Source organism: Rhea americana, unplaced genomic scaffold (genome assembly GCF_003343005.1).
Source record: "Rhea americana isolate MKP2758 unplaced genomic scaffold, rheAme1 scaffold_136, whole genome shotgun sequence".
Taxonomy (NCBI): Eukaryota; Metazoa; Chordata; class Aves; order Rheiformes; family Rheidae; genus Rhea; species Rhea americana.
In genome coordinates this window covers 2312049-2338406 of record NW_028185439.1, presented here as the reverse complement: position 1 = coordinate 2338406, position 26358 = coordinate 2312049, and the positions used below count along the sequence as shown (strand labels likewise).

At 39.4% G+C, this 26358-nt stretch overlaps 1 protein-coding gene across 7 annotated transcripts in view; it reads right to left on the bottom strand.

The window, feature by feature from the left end:
- ST3GAL3 (ST3 beta-galactoside alpha-2,3-sialyltransferase 3) overlaps window positions 1–26358 on the bottom strand; it is a 188298-nt gene that overhangs the window by 98774 nt on the left and 63166 nt on the right. For all 7 annotated transcript variants that reach the window (XM_085298218.1, XM_085298215.1, XM_085298219.1 and 4 more), the window contains one exon: window positions 22792–22884. In XM_085298218.1, coding sequence (XP_085154344.1) covers window positions 22792–22884 — 93 coding nt within the window. The remainder of the gene's footprint in view (window positions 1–22791; window positions 22885–26358) is intronic.

The window sequence follows — 26358 nt, the reverse complement described above, 5'->3', positions numbered from 1 at the left end:
GGTGGGGTGGGGAGGGGGTAGGAATGAAGGACACGAAGGCCAACAGAGCTAGGGTCTTCTCAGGAGCGCCCACTGAGAGGATAAGAAGTGATGCCACAAACTGAAACAAAGGAAATTCGATTTAAACATTAGAAAGCTTTTAAAAATTTCTTTTTAAACTAGGTGCAGCGGGGTGGGGGGAGGGCAGGGAAGAAGGAGGAGTAAACATTGGAGTGGGTTGCCCAGAGAGGCTGCAGAGTCTGTTTATCCTTGGAGATATTCAAAACCTAACTGAACATGGCCCTGGGCAACTGCTCTAGTTGACCCTGCTTTGAGTAGAGGGGTTGGACTGGATGATCTCCAGGGGTTCCTTCCAACCTCAGCAATTTTGTGATTCTCCTCCCCACGAAACAAAAAACATTCAAATTACAAAAGCCCTATTCCCATCCCAACCAAACCTCAAAAACAAGGGTCTGATAGAACTCCATTTTAAACAAATGCTGTAATTCTTGATGACCTCAGTCAACTTAATCATCTGATAAAATTACCAAATGCAAAAAGGCATTTAATTCAATCAATACGAGTAGCTATTCTGTTGAGCTAATGCTTGGCTAGAGAGAGCTTCTGAAAACTGCATTTATGGATATGACTACAGGATTTCATCCTCCGTAAACCACAGCTTAAGTTTGCCATTTAACACAACTGAAAATCTGTCAGCTTTAATGTCATGTTATTGCTAACGGGCATATCTACCTGTCATAAAACACTCAGGGGTAGTTTGACCAACAATCAAAGCATGTGTTTAACCGTGATTCCCCTAGACTTCTACTTTAAACTGAGAGTGCCCTTGCAAACTTGATGTTTCCTGCAAAACAGGTATCAGGAAAATAGTAGACTACTCCTTTCAGTAGACTCTGAGGAGGAAAAAGTCATTAATTAGCCAAAACCACTAAAAGTGATTTTCAATATTTACAGTTTAGGCATAAGTCTCCTAAGTTTGTAAATGTCCAGTGTCTGCCCATACAATCTAACTCCTTCTCAGTTTGAGATGAGGGAAGAACTGATAAATCAGTTAACATGGGAGCACCGTCACGCAACTGGGAACTGTGGCGGGAGACCCAGCGCTACAGAACAGCCAGCAGTGCTGCTGCAGGCAAGGACAGAAGGACAGTGACTGAGCAGAGACAAATATAGCAGAAAACCAGCCTGTCCAATGAGCATGCACATTATGGCATCACTACAAAACGTTTTGTTGTAAAACAAATGGTAGTAAAATTGAAAACGACCTCTCTAATGTTTAAGCTACTCGTCAGCACATTCCTCTGACAAACTACAAAAACTGCGCTATTGCACAAGGAAAGCAAATACATTTCTGTCCTCAAATCAAATTAATTATTCAATCTGAATTTCTGTATTAATTCTAGCTCCCAATAACCTTATGAAACATCTAAAGATTACAGAGAGATATAAAACTGTAAGTGGTGCAGCTCAGAAGTCTGATCTGGTTTCATAATTTGTACCTATGAGCCACTTCAGCCAAAGTAGAACGGGCCATTTTGTGAATCCAAGCATACAGTGGAGGCTACATGGACTTCAGTTTATCTGATCTGAAGTTATCATTTCTACATCATTTCAGCATCAAGCCAACTGATTTCACAAAAGGTATAAAGCAGCAAGAGAGTGGCAAAAAGAAAAGGCAGTCAATACTACGGTACCATTGGCAGCTGGACGGCAGTTTTTATTCTCTAGAAGTATTATCAAAGCCTAAATCCAAAAACATCTTTGAGGGCAGAACCTATGGGCCAGAGCTGCCAGACATGAGGGATCACATGGACACCTTGGTCTGTTTAGTCCTTATTTTGTTATCTTTCCTCATTCAGGTGAAGGAAGAAGGCAAGCAGAAGTTAAACCCCTGCTTATGAGGCAGGCACTTAGTCTGTTATTTTTATTGCTTAGCTATCTGCAACTTTCTTGGACTATTTTCACTTGAATTGCCCTATGACAAGGCTAACTCAGAAATTTTCTGTTTCTGAATGTTTTATCATAACAGTTCAATCATTACCACGTTACATCTTCATTTGAAGGAGTGGGGTGCATGAAGGGCACTCTTCCATCTCCACATGAGATTTTGTGCTTTCATGACTTTTAGTGACTGAGGTCGACATTTTCAAAATTGGACATCCAGAGTTCAGTTGTCTAAGCACTTTTAAATAAAAAATGTTAAAAAAAAACCACGTAACTTGGCCTGTATTTCAGAGGTATCAAACACATCCAGATTTTAGAGCTTTGCAGAATACATAGCTAAAAATTAGACTTAAGGTACATAAAATACGTATTTAGAATAAACTTTGGAAATGTTAGTTTAAAGTCAAAGACCTGCAATTGACTACTAAAGAATCCATGGCTCAAACAGCACAAGTATAATTAAAAAACACATAGGGTTTTTTTTACAATATGCTGTGAAAATATTATCTATTCATTTTTTCTTAGCACATATATGCTGGAGTAGATTAAAGCACCATGTACAGAGCAAAGGATTCTTGAGCCATGGCTTTGTTGGGCACATTCCTCTCTCTCTTGTAAAACAGATTGAAAAAAAATATTAATATTGCATTGCAACTGGGAATTCATGCACAGAAAAGCTAAATATTCCAAAGTTCAACTTTTTAATAAGTTGCTCAGCTACACTGCACATACACAGCATTTTTCCTTGATGTCCTCTTTGAGGCATAAGCCGTTAGGTGGATGAGCTTTTAATAAGCACCTTAGACATTGCAAAAAGTGTCACCAAAAGTACTAATGGACTATTAAATGTCTGCTATGAAATACACAAACTGTTTCCACATAGCTAATGCTTATTTTCATACACAAATCCTAGCGCTCACAAGAGGAGGTTTTAAATGACACACACTCTTTGAATGTTGTTCCGATACCTCAGAAGGTTTCCTTACTTCTGTGCCTGCTTCTTACAGCACTTGCAGGAGGTGTGCTCCTTTAGAAATAAATGAAAAGGAATCTATACTTTTTGGCAGCACAGGTCCCAGCAGGCAGAGTTCTTATGCTTGCAGTTGAATTTTTCTAGCTTCCCCTTCAATCTTCTAGATACCAAGCTACAGACATAACTGTTTTTTTTTATTACCTCTTCACTATGGGAGAATAAACCAAGATGGCAAATTCAGAGTTGCATCAATTAAACTCACAAGGTACAAGCTAGCTGTGCAGAAAATACTAACAAATAACACAAAAAATAGCACATTGCAAGTGCTCCCACAATTACACTTTTCATCTTCTGCCTAAATTCCATACTAGAGGAATCAACCCATTTATAGGTTGTTCTTAAAACACTATGCATAACTGACAGAAGCCAGAAGTAAACAACTTTTTTCCCTGCAATCAAAATACATTGCCAGTGGTCTGCACATCTAGAGACAACACTCCCTTCTCACCAACATAATTTAGTGCATCTGTTATAAGGAAATAGCAAAGACAGCAATGGATTACACATTTAGAAATTTCCCAGGAGGCTGATTCTTAATATTTGTAACCTCTATTATATTAGTAACATTGTCACTTTACAGTGACTTCCATCATCATTGTGCATTTCTGCTATTCCTTAATAAAATATGGTTTCACTCTTCCCAACACATAGGGTTGTCTGAGTGTTGCTCAGGATTGTCATGTGTTAGATAGACTCCACCTCCCTCCCATTAATGAACACAACTAAGAGATACAACAGAATAAAAGACAGCTGATGTTTTAACCTGCCTTGAGGTCAGAGACCTTACAGCACATCCGAGTTACACAACAGAACATTGTGCAGGGACCTAACACTACTGTCAAAGCCAACCTGGCACGTATGCACGGCAGTGTGCCATGTAGAGGTGCCAGCTTGGTCCCAAAAGAAGTAGAGACATATCACACAGCATAAACCTACCACGAGGCCCACTAGCGTAAAACCAACATAGATGAGCTCCTTCCCCTTCCAAAGCAAGGTTCATCTCTACTCTTTCACGCTCAGCATATGCACTGCATAACAAGCTCCTACAACTTACCATATTCAAACTCACCGGGTAGCTGGTGGAACCATTTGGCAGACAGACTATGCAGTTCAAATCTGGTTTCTTTTCCTCCTGCCAGACAGACGAAATGTCTTCTGCTTCACTTGGCTTTCCTCCCTAGTCTCAGGTACCCAGGCACAAGGATTAAATAATCTTGAGTATTTTTATAGGAAAATATCATCCTATAAGTTATCGTTGCAGTTAAATCCACTGCAGACTTACAAATAGCTCCTATGAGCTGTCACAATGTTCCCGGACTCAGTTGGAGGGACAAAAAGACTTTATATTTAACTAAGCTGACAATTAAGCGGTTGGCAGTAACTTTCCACAAAGCCCTGCAGAGGCCAATAAGCCTGAACTTAATACAGTGGAAAAGAGTTAGTGAAAGGAGGCAGATCTTGTCACTAAAAGTGCGACAGATGAGAAGGGTGAACTTAACAGCAATTTTACAAGGAACTAGAAGAAGCAATACAAGCGTAAACAAGAGGAGAAAGCAGCACATTGCTATAATAATACTAAAAAGAGAAAGTCTCGGCTCAAGACTCAGCTGTGTGAAGAGGAGTCAGCTAATGTTTTCTGTTGAACAATTTCAGAGCAGAATCCCATGGCTTATGCCTCTACATGGTATACTATTTGGGTCAAATTTAGCAATCAGTTCCTGTTGTTTAGCAACACAGATGCAGGACTTGCGGATTCATATGAGCCAGCTCAGAACACGAAGTGTTTGGGTTCTCTTTTCCTGTTAAAGTCTTTGTTATTTACTGCCTGCAAGATAGCACTGAAGTTTCAGCCAAAACTCGTTTCTGCTGTTTCCAATGTACATTCCAAAAACAAAAAACATGGCACCACATCAAATGTTAAAGAAAGATCATTATCAGCCAGCTGCCAAACAGTTCCTACAGGTTCAGAGGAAAACTAAAGGAAAAACAGAAATTCTGCACAGTGGTTCATCAAAATGAGATGACAAGCGCTTTCACCAAAGTAGTGTCAGAGCATAGTGGGAGGTGGAAAATTTACTATGCAAAGAAAAGCGTAGATAAGGCAGTGGCTCATAACCTCTGGGCTACACAGAGTGGACAGCATGCAGAACTGCAAAATGCCTGCAGTACAGAAAGGACAGAACGGGCATTTGCCGCCAAGATAAGGCAATAGCCACCAGAAACACTATTATGTTAACTGCTGTAGAGCCAGAGGACCAAAGCTGAGGTCCTAGACACCACAAAACAGAGACCACTGAACAGCCCCTGGGCTGAAGAAAATTACAATCTATCACTTATTTAGACAGGGGAAGAGTAACACAAATCCCACAAAGAGAGAGAATTACATGATGGCACAAGTTATTTTAGCCTCATATTTTGGGAAACAGATTTAGGTCAGAATGAAGTGACACAGCATGTAGAAACCTACCTAATGCAATAGCACAGGCATAACAGTAATGATGTAATTTAAGAAAACCTGTGAAGTTCTAAGCCAGCTGTAGGCAATAAAGCCAGGAAGGCCTTAGAATACTGATGTAAATGAATTGGTTCAGTAATTTGGCAAATTTAAAGAAGTTTAGACTGAAAAGTTGAGAAGCATTCTACAGCCCAACCACCTTCAAGGTCTGTTTGAATTTTTTGCATCTATTTAGCTGTTGCATCTCTTTAAACTTTCCTAAACCCAAAGTGACCTTTAAAAAAAAAAAGAAAAAGAAAAATTTGCCAGCACATGCAAACATATTCTAAAACACGCTGTCCGGAACAAACAGTCTTCAGTACAGGGCACCAAATAATCTCTATAATAAACCAAGAGCAATTAGTCTGCTGGGAAACAAATTAGCTCATTTTGTTTCAGCAGAGAAAAGGTAGCAATGCTTCAGGGCTGATATGATCCTTACTAGAAGTCCACTAGTTTGTACCTGTCAGAGGGGACTCCTTCCCAAAATCTTGAGGCTGGGAGACAACGCTTTCCACTGGCCCACCACAAATCACTGCCAGTACTTCCTAGCCCTGGGCTCCCTTAACACGGTCCTAAAAAGCCAGATCCCTCTGGACTGCCAGTACGTAGTACCCAGTCTCATCTACTGCCCTTGACTTTATCAGTCGCATCCCAACCCTTCTTACATCCTAAGACTGCAGAATTTGTAAACTGGAAAAGTAATCAAACTTGACATAAGGTTATGCTTTTAGATACAAGGGTTGAAATACAGGGTTTACATGTGAATAAGCGAATATAAATTACAACTCTAATCTAACACCTCACAACATCCCCACTTAGCTGTTTTCACTACCACTCCCCTAAAATCCCTGTACTCAGTTTTAAATGTGAAAGCCATATAGCCATGCTTCCATTTCTAATTCACCTAACTCAGCCTGCTACAATTTCTAAGGAGTTCTAGACTGGAAGTGACTTGCAGCATTTCTATTTTAGAGTTAATGTTTGGGTAGGATGTACTATCTAGAACCAGCTGTTTCAAAACAGAATAGCAGGAGATCCAAAACTTTAGGGGGGGGGGGAGTGAGATGAAAAACCAACCTCAGGTTCTTATCAGTACTTTTATTATGCTTTGAAGAGTTTACAGACAGCTAACGCTCAGCTAGATAAGTGAATAACGAAGAGGTATGCACATTAAATATGCTTCCTGATACATGAGTTATGAAGTTCTATAAGAGGTTTTAAAAACGCTGTGAACAACGAAAAAAAGGTTACTATTTAACTTATAAAAAAGAAAGAAAAAATAGAGATGTTTCCAAAGTTGCAGCCACTTACTACACAATCTGTGCAATCCACCTGTGCAAAAAGGCAGACCATCTCATGGTGGCTCAGGGCTGCAGCACAGAGCAGACCCTGGAAAGTGGGCACAGGGCATAAGCACCTTTCCTGCATAAGACTGCTCTGAAAAGCAATATTATGGAATTAGAGTATTGTGGTGATGATCCTTGGCATCCACAGGCATCAAAGCCAGCTTTCAAAAAACTTCAAATAGCAGCTGAAATTAGACTGATGTAAAGTATATCCAAAGATCACATTTTGTTGATTTCATGCTTTTGTTTCGTAGCTATTTCTGAGTTACTCATCAAGAACTTAAACTGTGATTTGCTAGAGAAATCCTGTTTTCTTTTTTGTTTTGTTCCTCTATATGAAAACCCCAAACCTAAACAATATGTAGCAGAAAAGCTCTCTCAACACCTGCAAATGGAGACAACTTTGGAAGCCACCACTCTGTGCATGTCTAACTCTTTAGAAGGCTGTTAAAGACCAGACCTGACCAGGTCTTTGATGTTTGAAAGAAAGCTCAGCAGCAACTGAAGGTCAGTGCCATGTTAAGGGGGTGTGGTGTGGTGTGGGGGGGGAAGCGTAAAGAAGCAAGAGATGACCAGCACTCCATGCCCCAGTACTCAAAACTGGTTTTCCTGCTTACAGCCTGTAACAGCCAGAGTAGTTAACTATGCACAAGTTGTCGAGGCATCTTCCAAGGCCAAATGTCTTGGGTACTTCTGGGTCATTTCCCCACCTAGTCAGGGTGGCTCCCCAGCGATGGCAGTTTCACGCTCTCTGCGTTCAGCGAACGCTGGTACCTCTGACCATTATTCACTTTATCAGCTACATTTAAGTGTCTTGGCATTCCTAGAGATGCCATACAACTCTGTTAAATAAAGACAGATCTAGCAACAATAATTTTGTCCAAGTAAGTCTGCAGGAACCTTTTCCTCCTCCATTTCATAGAATCATCATAGAATGATGATTCCTATCACGCATCTCCCCTCTCCCCCATCTTTTATTGAGGTTCCTGCATCTTCAGAGAGCAAGATTTCTTTAGACTAGCTTAAGACGTTACCACAAAAAAAAAAAAAGTCCTTCTGGTATTAGTTTATTTGAACAACTGGATCTTCTAACAGTTTATCATAAAACAACATTGAAATATTTTGAAATCTTAACAGAATAAAGAGAGTTCTGTCAGTGAAAATATTTACAGTAGCCTCCCTAATTGAGACTGATTTCAGCTTCCTGAATCTCATTATGGTAAGCTGGGCACTGCTGTGAAAATGAAACAAATAGGAGATGAATGAAAACAAACATTTAGAAACACAAATAACTGCTCAGAGTGATGTTAGTTGTTACAAAAATTCTGACAAAAACATCCCTCTGACTGGCATCTGTCAAAACATCTCAGTGGTTCATCATTGCCTGGCCATGGTTCAGATGTAAAGAGAACATTCACCACAGCCAGCACTGCAACCCTCACACAGCTCTGAATTTCTAAGTGAACTATTTCTGTATCACAGAGCTCTACATCAGTGGCTTGTTTCACATTATTTCTCTCCTTGTCCTTGCTGGACAGTCTGTTTTCTGTGCCTATCTCCTCATTCTCAGAGCAAGCAATGTCTGGAAGCTAACTACACAGAATAAAGAAGTGCTCTTTCCCCTCGGTGTTTTCTGCCCCATAGCCCAGAGATGCTAAAAATAGAAGAAAATCCACTGTGACAAATACGGGAAATGCTGCACATGGGAACAGGGTTCTGCAAGATCTACACCAGCGGTGACGGTGTAGGATCATGCGCTGAAAAAGACGACCAACATTATGGCATACGCAGAGTATTGCTCCTCTGTGGAGCAACCTTCCTAGCAAATAGCCTCTCAGGTTTGAACAAGACTTCCCACCCATATGTACGCTAGCTGATATCCTTCATCAAATCTAGAATGGCTCACTTTGTCCTATGGCAATCCATACTAGAGTAGAGGACAACCAGTAAGAAGTAGAGAGTGGAAGAGTAAAACCAGTAAAAAGCAAGGAGCAGCAGGAAAAAAAAAAAAAAGAAAAAGAAAAAGAAAAAAGCATTACACACATGACTCCAGCCTCCTGTGCCGCCTGTCAATCCACAAATGGATTGGGACAGACTGAGTGTAACCCACAGCAAACATAAGGAAAATAGGGGGTGAAATAGGTATCTGACTAAAGCTTAGCATGGGAAAGGGGAAGAAGTGCTTATTTACGTTTTTTTTCCGCCCAGTACCCAAATCAGTGATCAGATGTTGGTGTTAATCAGCAATAAATTAAGGAAGAATTGCCTGAGTCGAGACTGCTTTGCCCATTGAAACGTGATAATTTAGAAATTCGTGTTTCACCATCACAAGTTTCTCTTTTCTCCATTACACTTTAATTCGTATGCCTTGCCTTATCCAGGTCAGCTCACCCTTCTCTTATCTTGGGTTGCTACATTTCTAAACGTTGTTATCTGCAACAAAAGAATTGGAACTCAAAAGTCCAGGAGGACTGTTCTGCTGTTACATTCTTAGCTCATTTTCCTTAGCACATCTGAGCAAACCACGTCCTATCAATAAGAATTGGGGAGGGGGGAGATTAGTCTCATGTTCCTCATATTCTCTGTCTATACATGATTCAGGAATCTGCCAGTTACAACATACCTTAATAATGGAACACAGCAAATGTGCTTCTCGGAGAGGCGACAGAAGAGAGGCACTTATATCCTTCCCACAGCACCCCCAAATTAGAAGCAGATGCAAGAATATAATTTTATTGCCTCATTGACCTGAGAGAAAAGAAGAGCAGTTCCTCTTTGCTCCTTAGAAAATGTAAGAGTACATTTTTTTTTCCTGTTAAAATACCTGTACTGCTGTGCAGGTGAAAAATAATACTGGCTGAGCAGGACAGACCTTCTGTTAGGACACCATTGCAGAGCACGGCCAACTGCTTCTTTATGTACGTGTCTACTCAGCCAAGCTTCATACCCTCAACGGACGAAGAAACTCCTATATGAAATCAGCAGTCACAGAGCAGAAGTAAACAAATCCACCATTTAGAAACTGGATCCTGTTGCTCCATAAATAGTTATTATTTCCCAAGGGATTAGAACAGTCCAAAGGAGAAATTCCTGGTGCATGTTTCGACTAAAGTCCCCAATAAAGGGAAAAACAGAGAAAGTTTGTGGTTTTCTTATTTTAGTTTTCTTTACTTAAACCAGAACCTGTAAGCATACTCTGCCTCCTTCAAATTTTGGACATCATTTCTCAACAGTTCAAGAGCAGCAGGAACAAGTCCAGGAGCAGCAGAATGCGTGCTAGCTTCTTAAACATAGCCTTGGGACCAACATCGTCTTCTGCAGATGCCTAAACTCCATGGACAATGTTTAAGAAACAAATCAAAAGCAAAAAGAGCTGGCCACCACCTGCTGCAAGGAGCTGCCTGTTTTGCCAAGGGTTACATTAAGACTGCCTGTAGCTGGATATCATAGCTCTAAATACCTAGCCATCCATCAGGATACACATTTACAAACAAATTCATAAAATATAAACAAAATTTGCAAAATAGATACACTGTGCTTGTTCTCTCACATTCGCTGCCTGCTGAAGCATCTGCTCTGGCTTTGAAAATCCCCAAGACCTTTACAACATTGGTCCTTTCTTTCCAAACCGGAGCCAGAGACCCTCCCACCAAAACAGCTACTGTCCAAAGCCCTCCTTGTGCTGCAGGTTTGCAGCCAGCCTGCGACAGCACATTACAGAGAAGAACTGGCACTCCAGTAATCCTTTGGGATAAGGGCAACAGGCATGTCCCAAATGGCTTTCCTTTGCCTGCTGTTTTCAGGTTAACACAACTGCAGCCTTCCTGAAGCATCCTTGGGTACGGTTTCTGTTTGGTTTCTGTTTGCTCATTCACAGATAAATCTTCTCTCCCTGTGCAAACCCTCTTCAAACAAATTGAAGGCTGTAAGTGATGGATCCAGGTGGCTAATACAGCAGTATTTTCCATCAAAGACAGCAGAGATTCCATAACAGAGGCAGGCCCAAAGTTTTAGTGATATAAATGAAAGCAGACACACATACCCCTTTATTTGGGAGGTGGGGGGCAGTAGACAAAGCACAGTGGGTTTGTGCATGGGCCTATTTACATATTCTTCTGGTTTCAGTGTCTCTGAGACCCCACAGAAGGTAGTCAATATATGAATTTCTTTTTTTTTTCCCTAGATAAATTAGTTTCTCAGATCTGTTTACCACACCGGCATCACCTTCAACAGTCCCATCCATTCGGCAATGGTGTAAACATGAGCTTAGGCTGGCACAGCTGGTAAACACAGTAGAAACAAAACACAACTGGTGTGATGCAAATATCAATTTAGAAAGAGCAAATCATATACAGCCTCTAAAATGACCATCTTTTCTTACAAAGCAAGATATGATATAAGAAATGTCCACCTTAGTTGTTTGAGTTTGGAAGAATACCAAATAAAACTAGCATGGTAGATGTAAAGATTTCTAGGAAAAATCACAATGAAACACACTTAACTAGAGCTGGATATAACTTTTTGGTTTACAAGTTGAACAGTGGAGTAAGCCACGGCCCTGACATACCAAAGAGTTCCAGCATATGGTAAACAATGACACAAAATAGTTTAGGAGAGAACATGATGTGATCATTCTTGAAGTTACTGCAGATCATACAAAACGGCAACAACTTTTTTCTGTACATATAGAACTTCAGAAATTTAGCAAAGTAGAAGCAGATTTCAAACAACCTGAGAGCAACAGTGAAATACAGTATCTTATTGCAGCCAGCTCCACTTCAGCATGTGATAATGCATTTGCCTTGGTTTTCAGCATTCGAAGCTACTTGGGCTGCGTTGTGCCTAACCGGTTAGCAAGAGTCCCTGAGAAACTATGGGAAATTTAGCAAGCTACTATTACTCCTGACATTATTATAATTACAATGTTATTTCTTTTGCAATTCATTCATGAATTTTGTTCTGCTGCATAGTTAACTCAGAGTTATGGTAAAAGGTACCAAGAAAAGATGGCCCAAAGAGCTTCTGCTATTCATATAGCAGTGGAGCCAGAGCTTCCACAATATTATTTGAATAATATTCTCATGTGACACTTCGCATTGCTACAGTCAAAAGAGAATTTTTAATATTTCTAGTTTTTATATTTTCTTTTGCCTAATATAGAGCTGCAAGGATTCCCAAAACTGTTTCTGATTTTGTCAAATATTCTTGGGTAAATTATCAGAATTGTCTCTGATCCATATTCTTGGTCAATGCACATTGGCTCTGTGACAGTATATGCACGCACTGATACTTCTTAAACATTTAAATAATAAATACTTTGAAAACTTAAACTTTCTAGGAACAAAGCTTACACATCACAGTTTCACACACATTTAACTCTTGAAAGAGTTGAGAAGAAAGAACTTCCGCTCCAAAAGTGGAACTGAATAAGAGTCTACTGTCATGACCAACACATGGGAATTACCTTTACTTCCTGATTTTTTTTTTAATATGAGAAAAAAATCAAGATGAGACAGAGAGAACAACCTGCATGAACTGAAGATGAGACCAGATGTTAATGGATCTGTACTTCCTTTAAGTAACATTTGCACACATCCTTCCTGGTGGCTGGACTGGCTTGCTGAGTTCACACAGTCACATCTTCTTGGTTTTTCATTTCCATGCTGCATCCTCAGCTTTGTTCGTATAATGATTTGATAAACACATAAGCTGGATCAGTAAACTGATCTGGATTAAAAATAATCTTTCATAAAGGAGTAGATAGATGGGAGATGGATAACTAATGTTCTGACATAAGGATTGTTTTATTTGTCCGGTTATTGCACAGTCCACAGGCAATTATGCTAGCTCAGGTATACAGCAGCACAAGAGACAGTTCAAACTCCTTAAGCCAATAATGCCAAAAAGAAAAAGGTATGTGGGAATGCTAGCCTTACTTTTTTAATCCACTTTTTTTTTGCACTATACCAGATCTATGTCAATCTGATTAAAGCGACATGTACTCCTTCAGAAATTGTCAGAATAGAAAAAACAAGCTCTTACCATATAAGTTTATGTTGGAGTTCCCAGTTTGCTAATTGGTGTTATGAATTTAAGAGCAAGCAGTGAAGTTATGTTTATACATCCGCTTATCTCTGGAATAAGTTCCTGATCACTCTTCTATACAAAAAAATGAATGCAGGGAACCTGTCATAGACAAATGAGTTATATGACCACACTCTTCAAACTGAATTTTGGTTCTGACAGCCTCAGCACCAGTGGTTTACAGCACACTTAACATTAGTTATCAAATTTGCCACCTAACAGCAGCTTCTTGCTGAGGACAACACCAGCAGAACTGCCCGAGGCATTCAATGCCTGGTGAAGGGCAAGCTGATTTTCTTAGTTACAAATAGCAGTAACAGCTCAGACAACAATCTTATTTTGAACATTTAAAGTAAATATCTTTTAACAAACCGTGCTGTACATTTACCAAACCACAGTCAGGTATGACAGAATACCTTGTGAGATAACATACTTTGCACTTTAGGCAGAAGAATAATGGATTTGAGCCTCTCAAATAAGCACATGGCATAGGAATCGTGGAAGGAATGTATAATGGGACCTGTTGTACACCCTGACCCAATTTTGTCACTCAAAATTTACATCTTTTTAATATATATACACACACACACATATATATAATACATATATACACACACAAACATATATATACACACACATATTCCTCCTTTTTGCAAGTGCCTTCAAACTACACATAAAACTCAACACTCCTGACCTACAGAGTTGAAAAAGTGAGAAAAAATGTTTGCTCCAGAGTGGAAACATGAGGAGGAGGGAAGGCAGCTATTTCACAAAATCACATGGAAAGAAAGGGAAAGCAGGGCAAAACAGCTACGCGTGCTGCCAGTGACAGCAGTTGATGCCATGAGAAGACATGTTCCTGGAAAAGCCACAGCGACGGGGGTGGGGAGGTGCTGTCCTGATATCAGAAGCACTTTGATGAGCGCTACACAGCCCGTGTGTCTTGGCTCGCGTGCTCGGGTAGCCGGGGTTTTACAAAGCCGAGTGAGGACAGCGAAGGAGGTAAACGCGAGAGGCGGCACGCTCCAGCTCCCCAGTCACCGAACTGTGGTAGCTCGGAGAAATCTGAAGCACTGACTGCTGAACAGAACAGAACGTCCTCTGTTCCTCTTTCATCCCTCCTCTCCACTGTCCTGGGATTAAGCTGGAGTTAACTAAGGAACCGAGGGAGGCGAGTGATACGCAGCGCTTCCCAAGAGAAGATACACTTGCACCCACTCGTCAGTGCAGTTCAAACCTTACTAGGAGAACAAAGATTATTTCCTTAGTCTCTCCCATAGGGAGAAACAATCTCTGTATTTATACAGAATACTGCTCTGTATGGTATTGGAGGACAGGCAAGCACCAAAAAAGAGACTTAAAGAAGGAACAGGGAGTCAGAAAACTCTCCTTGTCATAGAAAAGAGGTAACTTCATTTTGAAGGAAAGTGGGTTTGTACAACAGCATCCAGAACAAAGGGACCCCAACTTCCCCGGGAGTCTCTAGAAGGATCCATGCTTTTCTTGGACAAAATGAGATGTACACTACACATATATTTAGAATACAGAAAAAACTCACTATCAATAATTCAGCATACTTATATAGTTTTACATATCTTAAATTAAAAGATACCATCCACTGTGCCTGAAGCATTTCCAAAGTATGCAGCAGGCATAAGTCAGGCTGAAGACAGGCAATAGTTTAGGATTCATATAGTAATTGTCAGTGGCAAACTAATTATCCAGCCCACTACTTCACTGGGGGTCTCAAAAACCACATGAAGCTGTCAGGTTTTGGCTGCCTCTGCTCTCCTCCAAGTAGTTAATCATAAAGGAAACAGCAGTCACCTTCCATGACAGTCTCAAAGCACTGAGCTCATGACCTGTCACTTCAGTATAAGACCATGCTGGGTACAGCAGTAATTCATGAGGCATTGAGACAAAGATGAATAAAGTCTTTTTTTTTTTTTTTTTTTTTTTNGAAAGCCTGCTTGTTTTCCCTGAATATCTAGAAAACTATGGAATGATGTTCTTGTGCATAGCTGCCTGGACAGGGATATGGAAACAAACTGGGAAGTATTTAAGTACTTGGGATGAATGGACCACCTTTCCAAATAGTCTTCATCCCTGTTAAAGTCCAAGCTAAAGCTCCAGTTCAAACTGTAGCCCCAGCCCCAGGCTGAATTCTGTTTCTAAGATTCTTTTCTAAGATATAACAATTGCAAAAACTATACTTGCAAGACAGCAGTTACAATCAAAATTTTGCCAAGCTCTGATATATGAGAGCCAGGAGCCTGCTCTGTACATAACAGAGAAAGACACGTTAGAGCTATCTTAGCTACACACCAGACAGCATATTAGGATGGGAAAGGAGGTGGCATAAAAACCCCCACTAATTCCCAGGTGCTTCTGACCACAGAAGGCAACTTAACTTCAGAGACAGGACGAACAGTTTAGAATCTCCCTCCCCTTATGCTAACCAAAGCCAGAAAGTCCCAAGTTACTTATCCAAAGGTTGGTTTGCTTTTTGACCGTTTCGATTTTTCTTCTGAAACTAGGTAGCATTCAAACACTGAAAAAAAAAAAACAATAAACAATTCAGCTCTGCTCTTTAGTCCACCTTGGTACAACAATAACCAGGAGCAGCAACGTCAGTGTTAGTCTACCAGCAGGGCCGGACCTCGGCGAAGGGGAGATAAGACTCAGCAGAACATGCACAGAGGCAGACGTGGGCAGTAAAGAGCTGAATATGCGAGCAGCATAAGATGTGATTTCGTAACTATTTTACAGAAAGATTCTGTTTCATTTTTATAATGTATTGACTTAAATAATTATTATGAGATGTTCTTCGCATTCTTGCCAAAACGCTCTACTCTTATTGCAGAGCCTGTACTAAGAGCTGCAGCAGATGTTAACATGGAGAGCAGACATAATCAGCTAAGACGAGCTGCATTGACCTGTGACAACTTCGGGTTCACCACTGGCTCAATGCAGCCCCTTCAGTTCCTTGAGGTTACAAGGCAAGTTTGTTAAAGCTCAGGTGAAGAACTTGGTTTTGATTATGCCAGTAATAAGCAAACATGAAATAGAAGAGCCCTGGTGGGAGAGAAAAGGGTACTTCAATCTCCTATTTTTTTTAGATACATTCCATGTTGAACTTTATAGTTAAATTGTATTTAAGAAGTAAATCTCAAAAATACACAGAAATGTATTTGTTTTAATAAAGTCCCAAGTTAGCTCTCACTTTCTTTTCCTAATGAATGCCCAAAGAACTCTCAGAGTGAACTACCTGGTAAAAGCCTAACTAATTAGGTTTATAGCTCAGAGCACAACCTACCAGTGTTCTGTTCTTCTTTCTATGATTTCAAAGTTAAATTCTGTACTAAGGACTAAAGGAAAAAAAAGTTCAGGATCTGCTGTGACTTCTCCATTCAGATCACAAAAGTACCAGTCTACTTTGTCTGAGAATCTCTGCCTTAAGCGTTGAATTGAGAGGAGAAACCAGCTGAGATATGGTCTCCCTCATCCTCCAAAACACAACCAAAATCCCTAAAGAACAAGGATAAGCCTATGCTATGCATTCTCTGCCAATAGGAAACCTTTTTTAAAAAAATCTAGATTTTATGTACTAAGAAACAGTTTCACATGAAAACAAACACAGAAAAGTTTACAGGAGAGTTGTTTTTCCCAAGTGGACAGTTGGCTGCTGTATTAAAAAGAACAAAAAACCTGAAAAAGAGTAGAGAATATGCCAATTGCTAGTCATTTGCAAGTTTGCACCAAAATAGTTAAACAAACCACTGTATTTTTTCTTCCTGAAGCGACCTAACAAAAATTTTAATTCTTTCATATAAGACTATTTCTTAACATCAAGAATATGATCGTAAACATATCCATGCACTGTGATATACATACGTTCATTCACTATTTTGGTCAGAGAACCTTTAGTTTTGTTACATATTGAACTCTCCTTTCCCCCTACTGTGAAATCTTTCCAATTTTTTTTTTTAAAAACCTTTCTTTAAATACTTTTTCACTATATTTTCTACCCAGATTCACAGATCTGTAGGCTGCAGACATTTCCACTCTAATTGCCTCCTCTAATTTCAAATACTAGCTGTCAGCACACAAGATTGTGGTTGGAAAATTGTTCAGCAGCTGAACTGTCCCAGGCTGGCGTACGAGCCACAGACTCGCTTAGCTCATCTGATAAAGAATGGGGTATACAAGAGAACTGTATACAGGCAGCATCGTTTCCATAATAAGGCCAGAAATGCAAAAGATCCGTAGCGTTAACCCAAACATGAGTTAGTGTCTTCTACAAAAAGGTCAAAGCATTAGCTCCAGGCTTGTAGGTGACCTCAGATCTGCTACAAATAGTCTAATTCACTGAACAAAGACCTAGTGATGCCATTTCACCAAAGATGCTTGTCACTTGCTTTGTGTCATTCAGAAACCAGGAACCCTTCTTCCGGCATTTTGAGTCATTACCTACTGTTAGGAGATTTCTAAGAGGCAGAATCACATTGCCCTGGGAAAGCAAAAAGCTGGATAACGGCAATCTTGTAACACAACTCTTTCAGTTACAACCAGCACCAAATGCAGCCCTATTATTCAGCTCTGAAAGCGAGATACAACACTGAGATCATACATCCATTTGCTTGCCAGGGAATGGCTGTCATGATTTGGATTATGGCATGGGTTTTATGAAGTTATGCCAGCCCATCTTTAAGACAAAACAACTTAAAAAAAAAGAACAACCCACAAGCACAGGCATAATGAATTAAACCAAATAATGAGACCAAACATCCACCTGGTCGCATATTCAATGTCTAACTATGTCCATTGGCAAATGTTTCAGTAGAGAGACAAAGAAACAGAGTAGATAAAGCTACATTCTGCTCTCAAAATCTTTTTAGCCTCCAGGTTCCTGTGACTTATGTATTTCCTTCCAGAGACTGTATCTGAATCTGTGCGTTCAATGGATCTTGATGGATCATTCTACCATGAATTTGTGTAATTGCTTGTCAATCTATTTTATTTTTTGTCCCCTACAAAACTCATTCTCAGATAAAGTAACTAGAAATAGCATGAACTAGCACTTTATTTTAAACCTGGTACCCAACATTTCCATTTAATATCTCTGAATTTTGTACTGTGAGAGGCAATCACCTAAGCATCTTCTCCACATCGTTCGTTATTTTATATATATCAATACTCTGATTTCTTTGTACCTGAAGCTAGAAAGTCTATTTAATCTTTCTGTATATGAAGATTGCTCTACTTATTGTTTATTCTTTATTACTACTATATATACACCTAATTCTTTTATATCTGTTTTGAAATTAGTTGAATAGAATTACAAACATTATTGAAGATAGAGGTACATGGTGTATTTATACAGTAGCATAACGTATTCTCAATTTTTCTGCATTTCTCTTCTAATATTTCCTCAGGCTTTACTGGTCTTTTAAACAACACTGGTTAACAAGCAGCAGAACTATCCACAGTGATTCCAAGATTTATTTCCTGATTTGTAAGACACATCTAAGCCTATCATTATGCATATGCTGTCAGATCAGTCTTCCCCCAAACACTACCTTACATCTATCCAAACTGAATTTGGCCTATTTTATTGCCCCATCACTCAGTACTACGGAGATCTCTCTGACATTCTTCACAGTAAGCTTTTGGTCTTGCTACCTGGAAAAAAAGCGTCAGCACTTTATTGTTCATCCTCTGTTCTGGCTTTTTTATGAACACTTGAAACGGCACAGATCCCAGCACACATTCTGTACAGGACTCCGCAGGTAACCTCCCTGTGTTGTGCAATGTTATTCTTTACTTCCATAGAGTTTCCCATCTTCACATAGTTACTAACTCATTACAGGATTACACCGGTTTAATTTCCCAGCAGTCTTTGAAACTCAAGGGTTTTTTTTTGTTTAAGAAATTCCAGCCATGCTGTATCAGTTACATTGCCTTCATCAAAATTTCTCCCAATCATTCAAACAACCTGAACAGATTTACAAAACCAAACTTCCTTCTGCAGAAGGCAACTTAACTCTTCCCATTATAATCTTTACTGCTGTGACTATTAATTTTTTTTTAATATAGTTTCTACCAAGGTGCCTAACAAAAAAACCAGGCTCACTAGTAGTTTCCAGTTTTCCAAAAGCTCTACGCACCCCCTTTTAAAACCCTGACACCTTCATGCTTTTCTTTCTTCCATTGTAAGGCTAATTTAAGCAACGATTTTACACAATCACGTGCAATGCTGCAATTTCATCATAGAGTTTTTCCTAGAAACCCCTTGTGCTACTCAGCTCAAAAAGGTCCATGTTCTGTCAGCTTCCCCAGTTTGTCCTCTCATGGGGAGGCTTTCTTTATGGAACTATTCTGTAGCCAGCAGTAATGCAAATAACTTCTCTGCTATGCCTTTATCTTCCTTTAGCTCACACATAATATTATGATCATCTACCAGCTCATCAGGATCTCTGGCAGCCTTTCTACTTCTCACACATAGGGAAATATTTTATAAACTTCATAAAGTTGTCCCTCAACATTCTTTGCTGTACTTCACACTATGGTTTTATATTTAACTTGCTAAAGCTAATGCTCCTTCCTATTTTCCTCATTTGGATATGACTTCTGCTTCAGAAAGACGACTGATTTCTAGGAGCCTCGTTTGCTTCATTGTTTAAGTCAATTCTGGTTTATTTTTATGGCTTTTCTTCAATCTCTTATTTCCACTCCCTCCTGAGAGCTGCACCAAACAATCTGGACACCGTATTCTAGCAGATTAGCAGATCTGTTTTTTTTTTTTTCATTAACGCAGCACAAAACCCAGCTTCTCTACATGGGAAACAATATTTCATCTGTGATACTTTCTGAAGTTTCATGAAGCTTTTTTGTCTCTCTTTAAGATAGTTTTTCCTCTTCTGAAAGTATAATCTGTATTTATTGCTCCTAGACATCTTATTTAGCATTTGGATGTATTAACATATATTTTGTTAGCCTGTGGTCATTTAGATCAGGCAATCCGGATTGTTTTGTAGAAGAAACCAACCATTTATTTAGTACTTTCCAGAGAGTGTACCATCCCGACACTTAACCTAGGATTCTTTCCAGCTACGATCATTGATGGAAACATTAAGCATTGTTAGAATGAGAAAAGATTGACTGAGGCCCTCACAAAAAACAACCCCACTTAGTCTTTCCTTACCAGCTATCACATTTTGAGATTTCTCAGGGCATTGCTCTTTAATCCATTTAGTGCATGCTTTTGCTTGGTAAAGTCAAAAGTCACATTTTTACTGTTAAAGCAGCACTTAACAAGAAGTTACATCCTCTCAAAAATATTTATTCTATCTGAACTATTTCCATCATATTTTGCCTATTTACATTTAAAATTGCATTAAAAAGTCAGGAACCTTGCGAATGGGAAAACATTTATTCATTTTATTCGTGCTTGAAAACAGCCAAACCAACTTTATCTAAATAATAAAAAAAATATTTTCTTTTTCAAGGCAAAGACCAAGCCTGAAAAACGTCAGTCCAAAAGAGGACGTTTTCCTAATGATACGAGCAACTGAAAGCAAAAGCTAGAATAAAAGTAGTCATGCAGTTCAAATTCTTAAATTAGCAGATTATATCATTTGCATTTAAAAATTCTAAATATACTAAAAGAAGAGATACTTGGTCTGATAATCTTCATTTTGTATAGTTCTTCGGGTATGAAGGAAATTTCATAAGAAAAAGCACATGTAAATGAAGCATGAAATTCATTGCAGAACTACTGCTCAGCCATCTGAGCAGTACAGCATTGGTGTACTGCTTACACCAATGTTAGGTAAAATACTGAAAAGCCTGATTTGGAATTCAGTTGAAAAGAATTAAAGGAGATCCTGGAAAAAACTATTGATAAGATTTAAGGGTCATGTTAGGGAAGCAACTGAATACAAATCTCTAGTAAGATAGTGTCTTAAAATCACGTATACTATAAATGATTTTTTCAATTACAAACAAAATACTGAATTAGACCAGAGACGAGTTACTACCTCTTTACATAGTATTAGTTCAAAGCAGTTGGCTTTTGGTGAGCAGGTGACTGAACAGTGGTCTGTATGTACCTACTGAGGGAGGAAAATAAATAAAACTTCAGATTCCAGCAGACAAAAAAAAATTTGCTTCTAGAATCCACAGGCTTAAATAACTTTAAACTGAAAATAAGACGAACATTTTTGCAGTAACAGGTTTATCCATAGGAATAATCTAGCACATTATTACCAGATTCTCCACCAGTTCAATCTCTAAATCAAGATAACTAGCCTGTGATCCATGATGATATTACCGGGAGAAAACATCACACCTTTTATCATGAAACAGCTCAACCTAAGGGACTATTATTGGTATTTTTCTAGCCTTAACATCTGTACTAAACAGTCTGGCTTTTTCACAGTAGGTGAGTTAACCCCAGAGAAACAGTATGTAATAACAGCCATGTCTTGGAAAAAGCAGTAATGTTTCTTTTAAAGGTAGGAAGGCTTTAGCTACAGACATCTTACTCAGTTAAACTGCTCCATCTCCCTCTTCTATATTATTTACAGTTAATATGTACACAAACATAGATTTTAATGCACTCAGACCTCTTACAAAAAGATGAGGATGATAGATATATCTACCTGCAGGTCTATTGTTTATTTATGCTCTATCCACAGTTTGAAAATTCATACAACAGATTATACTGAGAATTGCTTGTTTTACACTGGCGTTGGTGACCAGCGCCTCAACACTTGCTGTTTTGTTTTCTTTTTAAGGTCTGGCTGCAGCATCTTGTGATTACAGGGCAATCTCAGATGTTTGTTTATTTAAGTTTCCTGATACCACGCTTGCCAATAAAAACAAAGATAGAGACATCACCAGTTTCAGGCTTGGCTAGAAGGCCATGATCACCCAATGTCACCTCCATATGGGCAAACCATGGAATTCTGCTTCCCCCCCACCCCCTAAAATGGATAAAATGTATCTTTTATTAAATGGAATTGATGTTTTCTAAAAAGTCCACAATCTCTTTTGACAAGTAGATCACCATACTAGAGATCTTTTCCACACGCGCTAGAAGCTTGTGCACAAAGATCAAACATCACAACTTTCCCTTTGATGAACCAAACATACTGAAACTCTGAAGCAACAGTATAATGTTCATTTCTCCAATCTCTCTTCTGAACCATCTCCCAGCATTTTTATAACCTCCAGAAATGCAGAGCCACATGGTGTATTAAGGACAACAAATACAATTTTAAAATAAATAACTTAGAATCACCTGTTAGGACTACATTCCTCATTTCTGAGAGCTTTCAAAAGAACTGCAACAGACTTTCCACTCTTTCTGAGGGAAAGAAATTCTGAAGAAACTACTAATACTTTAGCTAACAAAAAGCTTTCAAACTCAATAGGATGCACAACACATTAATCACATGTTTTAACCTCTCCAAGCCTCCTTTGGAAAACACTACTGCAAAAAACCTCCAGGCACCTGCCCTGTTGTCAAAAAACACCACACTTCACTACTTTAGATGACTTAATCTGTCACTGCATGACCTGAGCTTTCTAGGAATTGCATTATCTGGTACCAGCAGTGAACATGACCATCCGTTTCTACTATGCACTGAGGGTACAATTTGTTGTATTGCTTAAGATACAGATTTCTACATTCCTGAAGCAAGCTCCTAGTTGAACCGAAACCAATTGAACTGTTGCCACTGGCCTCTCACATAACCCAAAATTTCCACACTGGTCTCCACTGGCACCAATGAAGTGACAGAGACACTTGCAGCAGAACATCTGCCCTGAGAAATAAGAAGACATCGGGAAAGAGAAAAAATAATGATAAATTAATTACTTACTTTGGGAAGATGACAGTCATGAGCGCCGATGCATAACCAGGCTTGCACACTCCCTCAGAGAAATTTGCATACTTTGATGCCAATTCTGGAGGCCTGTGAAAAAGTAAGGAGAGAGTTAGGACTCTCCTGGCTATAAGTGGTAAGGGCAATCATTAAAGTCATTTTATTATTTCTCCTTATAGCTTTTTTCAAAAACAGCCATGAGGAATAACAGAACACACAGATAAGTATTTGTTTCTTGTTCTATAGTATCACAGGAGAACATCAGTAAAGAATAGGGTCAAAGATAACTGAAATACTTCTAAACCTCTGCTTTCACTGAAGGTTTTTCACACCTAGGAGAGTAATCCTCCTGGAAGAAAAATATAGAGATATTATTTTAGACTTCCACCTCTCAAAAGGAAGGAAGTAAAACCAACAGCTTGTTCTGGCCATTTTTCTGGAGTATGACAGAAGTAAGAACTCTAGGGAAATATTATTTAGATTTCTTTCAAACATTTGAAAGAAATCACCAAGCAGTTCTGACAGGTTGTCATCAAGGATATGCACACTTTCAGTATTTGGGACAGACAATACTGCTGCTGTTCTGTTGAGAAGTGTCCTAATAATCCAGCTTCCCTAATGATTCCAGGGCCAAATTCAGAGTACAGCTATTTTCATTCAGCTTTTGTACAAAAGCAGGATCTGATTAGCTCCTAGCAATTCAAGAAAAGATATTTGAATCTAGTATATACTTTTACAATAGCTCAACTGAGTCATCTGGAACAAACCATTTAATCCTTTTATGTCTCTATTCACCACCTGCAGAATTCTTCTATTCATCTATTTCACAACATTATTGTGAAGGTTAACTGACTTATGCTTTTGAAGTAATACTAGATACCTTAACCTAAGTCATGGTATGGCAATGAATGCTCTTCCAGAAAATTGTGTTTACTGTTACACGTTCAACATTCAATGGAAACTGCAAGTGTTCACTACCACTAGAAGTCCAATAACATTGCACAGACTGCACCATTTTGATAATAGAGAAACAAGAGAAAATAAAAAGTTACTTTAAGTGCGGAATTTCATTTCTTAAGACTTTTATAGATAAGAAGCAACAAAAGAAGCTTAAAAAACATAAATCCAATTCTAGTTCTGCTACAGGCTTCCTCCATGATTTTGGTCAAAATATTTAATCTTTTTTGATCTCAATTCCTTATCTGTAAGATTGACAGAGCAATATATTTGACTGCATACACTGTCACTTATTTATAGCAGAGATTATATTTCTCTAAATATATGAGAGATAGATACAATGCATTGCCTAGCACAACAGAAACTCAATTGTTTGGTTTCCATAGACGACATTATAATACATATTTCTAAACAAGAGATTAGCAAGTTCCTAAGAAATTAGAGGCTGGAATCTCAAAGACTTGCACTGAATGATTTGTGGTTTTGACTTCAGTAAGGATCTTTATGAATAGCCACATGAAGGAAAGGGCTGCTGTTACTGACAAAATGGAGATTAACACTACTAATTAAAAAATTAACACAATACCTTAGTTTTTTGTGCATTAGTACCTTACAGCAAAATGAGAAATGCTTAAGTAGCCCAGAGGCATCAAGTTATTTACATACTCCAGCTAGATAAATAGAAATCCTGCATGAGCATTACCATGCTTTTCTCAGAATATCCTAATGATGCCAGAATGTATCCCCTAACATAGTCAATGAGGATAGAATCACAGAATGGGTAAGGTTGGAAGGGACCTCTGGAGATCACCTAGTCCAACCTCCCTGCTCAGTCAGGGTCACCTAGAGCATGGTAGACAGCGTTGCATCCAGGTGGGCTTTGAGTATCTCCAGAGAAGGAGACTCCACCACCTCCCTGGGCAACCTGTGCCAGTGCTCTGTCACTCTCACAGGGAAGAAATCCACTCCTCACGTTCAGGTGGAACTTCCTGTGGTTCAATTTCTGCCCATTGCCTCTTGTCCTGTAGCATGGGACAACTGAAAAGCGTTTTTCCTCGTCCCCTTGACACCCTCCCTTCAGGTACTCGTAGACACTGATAAGATCCCCCCCTCAGTCTTCTCTTCCCCGGGCTGAAGAGGCCCAGCTCTCGCAGCCGTTCCTCATGGGGCAGGTGCTCCAGCCCTCTGATCATCTTCATAGCCCTCCGCTGGACTCTCTCCAGTAGCTCCATGTCTCTCTTGTACTGGTGCGCCCAGACCTGGTTGCAGTACTCGAGATGAGGCCTCACCAGGGCTGAGTAGAGGGGCAAGATCACCTCCCTCGACCTGCTGGCAACTCTCTTCCTAATAGTAGTACAGCGTACAGACCACAGCTTACTGCTGCATCCCAACGTTTCAGGAATGAAACATGGGAAATGTTACACTTATCAAGCAGATTCAGGCATAGCTAGATATTCAGAGTTTAAACAAAATAGAGTATCACTAATACCAAAATCTTCATAAATAAGTGCAAAGTAACTGGAATTTTTCTGTAGCCAACACAGCAGTGAGTCACTGCTGGCAAACTTGCATAACCATTTCAACAGCAGGCCTTTCCCAAATGGCCTCAGCGATCACATGAAATACCTTGTGCCACAAAACACAGCCATTTTTCTCATCTGCTTTAATGGTGCTTTCATTATCAAATTAAAAGTGCCATTCAAGTGCCCATCCTGGCGTTTCTGTAAAAGAATGGTAGGCTGAAGCCCGGATGCATTTGACCCATCTGGAAGGGGCAACCAGCGCGGCATGCTGAGGACGAGGACGTTTGAGCTGTCAATTACAAAACCACAGAGATTCTCAGAACTGCTAAAGCCCGAGGGGCAAAGCTGTTAACACTTCTTGGACGTGATAAAGTTCACGATCCAGAGCGCCAGAGGCATAACAATTCTCGTAAGCCAATTGTAGCTGTCACCTCACATCATTCAACATTTGTTCCTCTCTTTCCCTCTAGCAGCGTATTGAGTCAGTCAGCTACAGAAAACTAGAAGTGGGAACTCTACTTTTTAAATCCATCTCTGGACATTTTTGTCTGTTTTCTCCAGGTTATACATTTAGGCCATACTGTCATTGCCAGGATGCTCATAAGCCTACATTAGTGACAGTACGAAGTGAAATTTGTTCATTTCATTTGTTCCTCTCTTTCCCTCTAGCAGCGTATTGAGTCAGTCAGCTACAGAAAACTAGAAGTGGGAACTCTACTTTTTAAATCCATCTCTGGACATTTTTGTCTGTTTTCTCCAGGTTATACATTTAGGCCATACTGTCATTGCCAGGATGCTCATAAGCCTACATTAGTGACAGTACGAAGTGAAATGTTAGAATAGGGCTGTGCACAGCCTTGTGGTCTGCCACTCTGCCTGTGTCACAAGGCTACCCAAGCTAACGTCATTTTAGATATCTAAACTTGCTTTATGGTTTTTCTGAAAGATTCACAGGTTGCTTTTCCGTAAAGCAGACTGCAAACCTTCCTGCTTGAAGTACCCCACACTATAAAGCTGTTGCTAGAGGTGTGGAGAACTACACTTATTTCAAATACATTCAGCTCTGTAAAAAAATCACACTGCT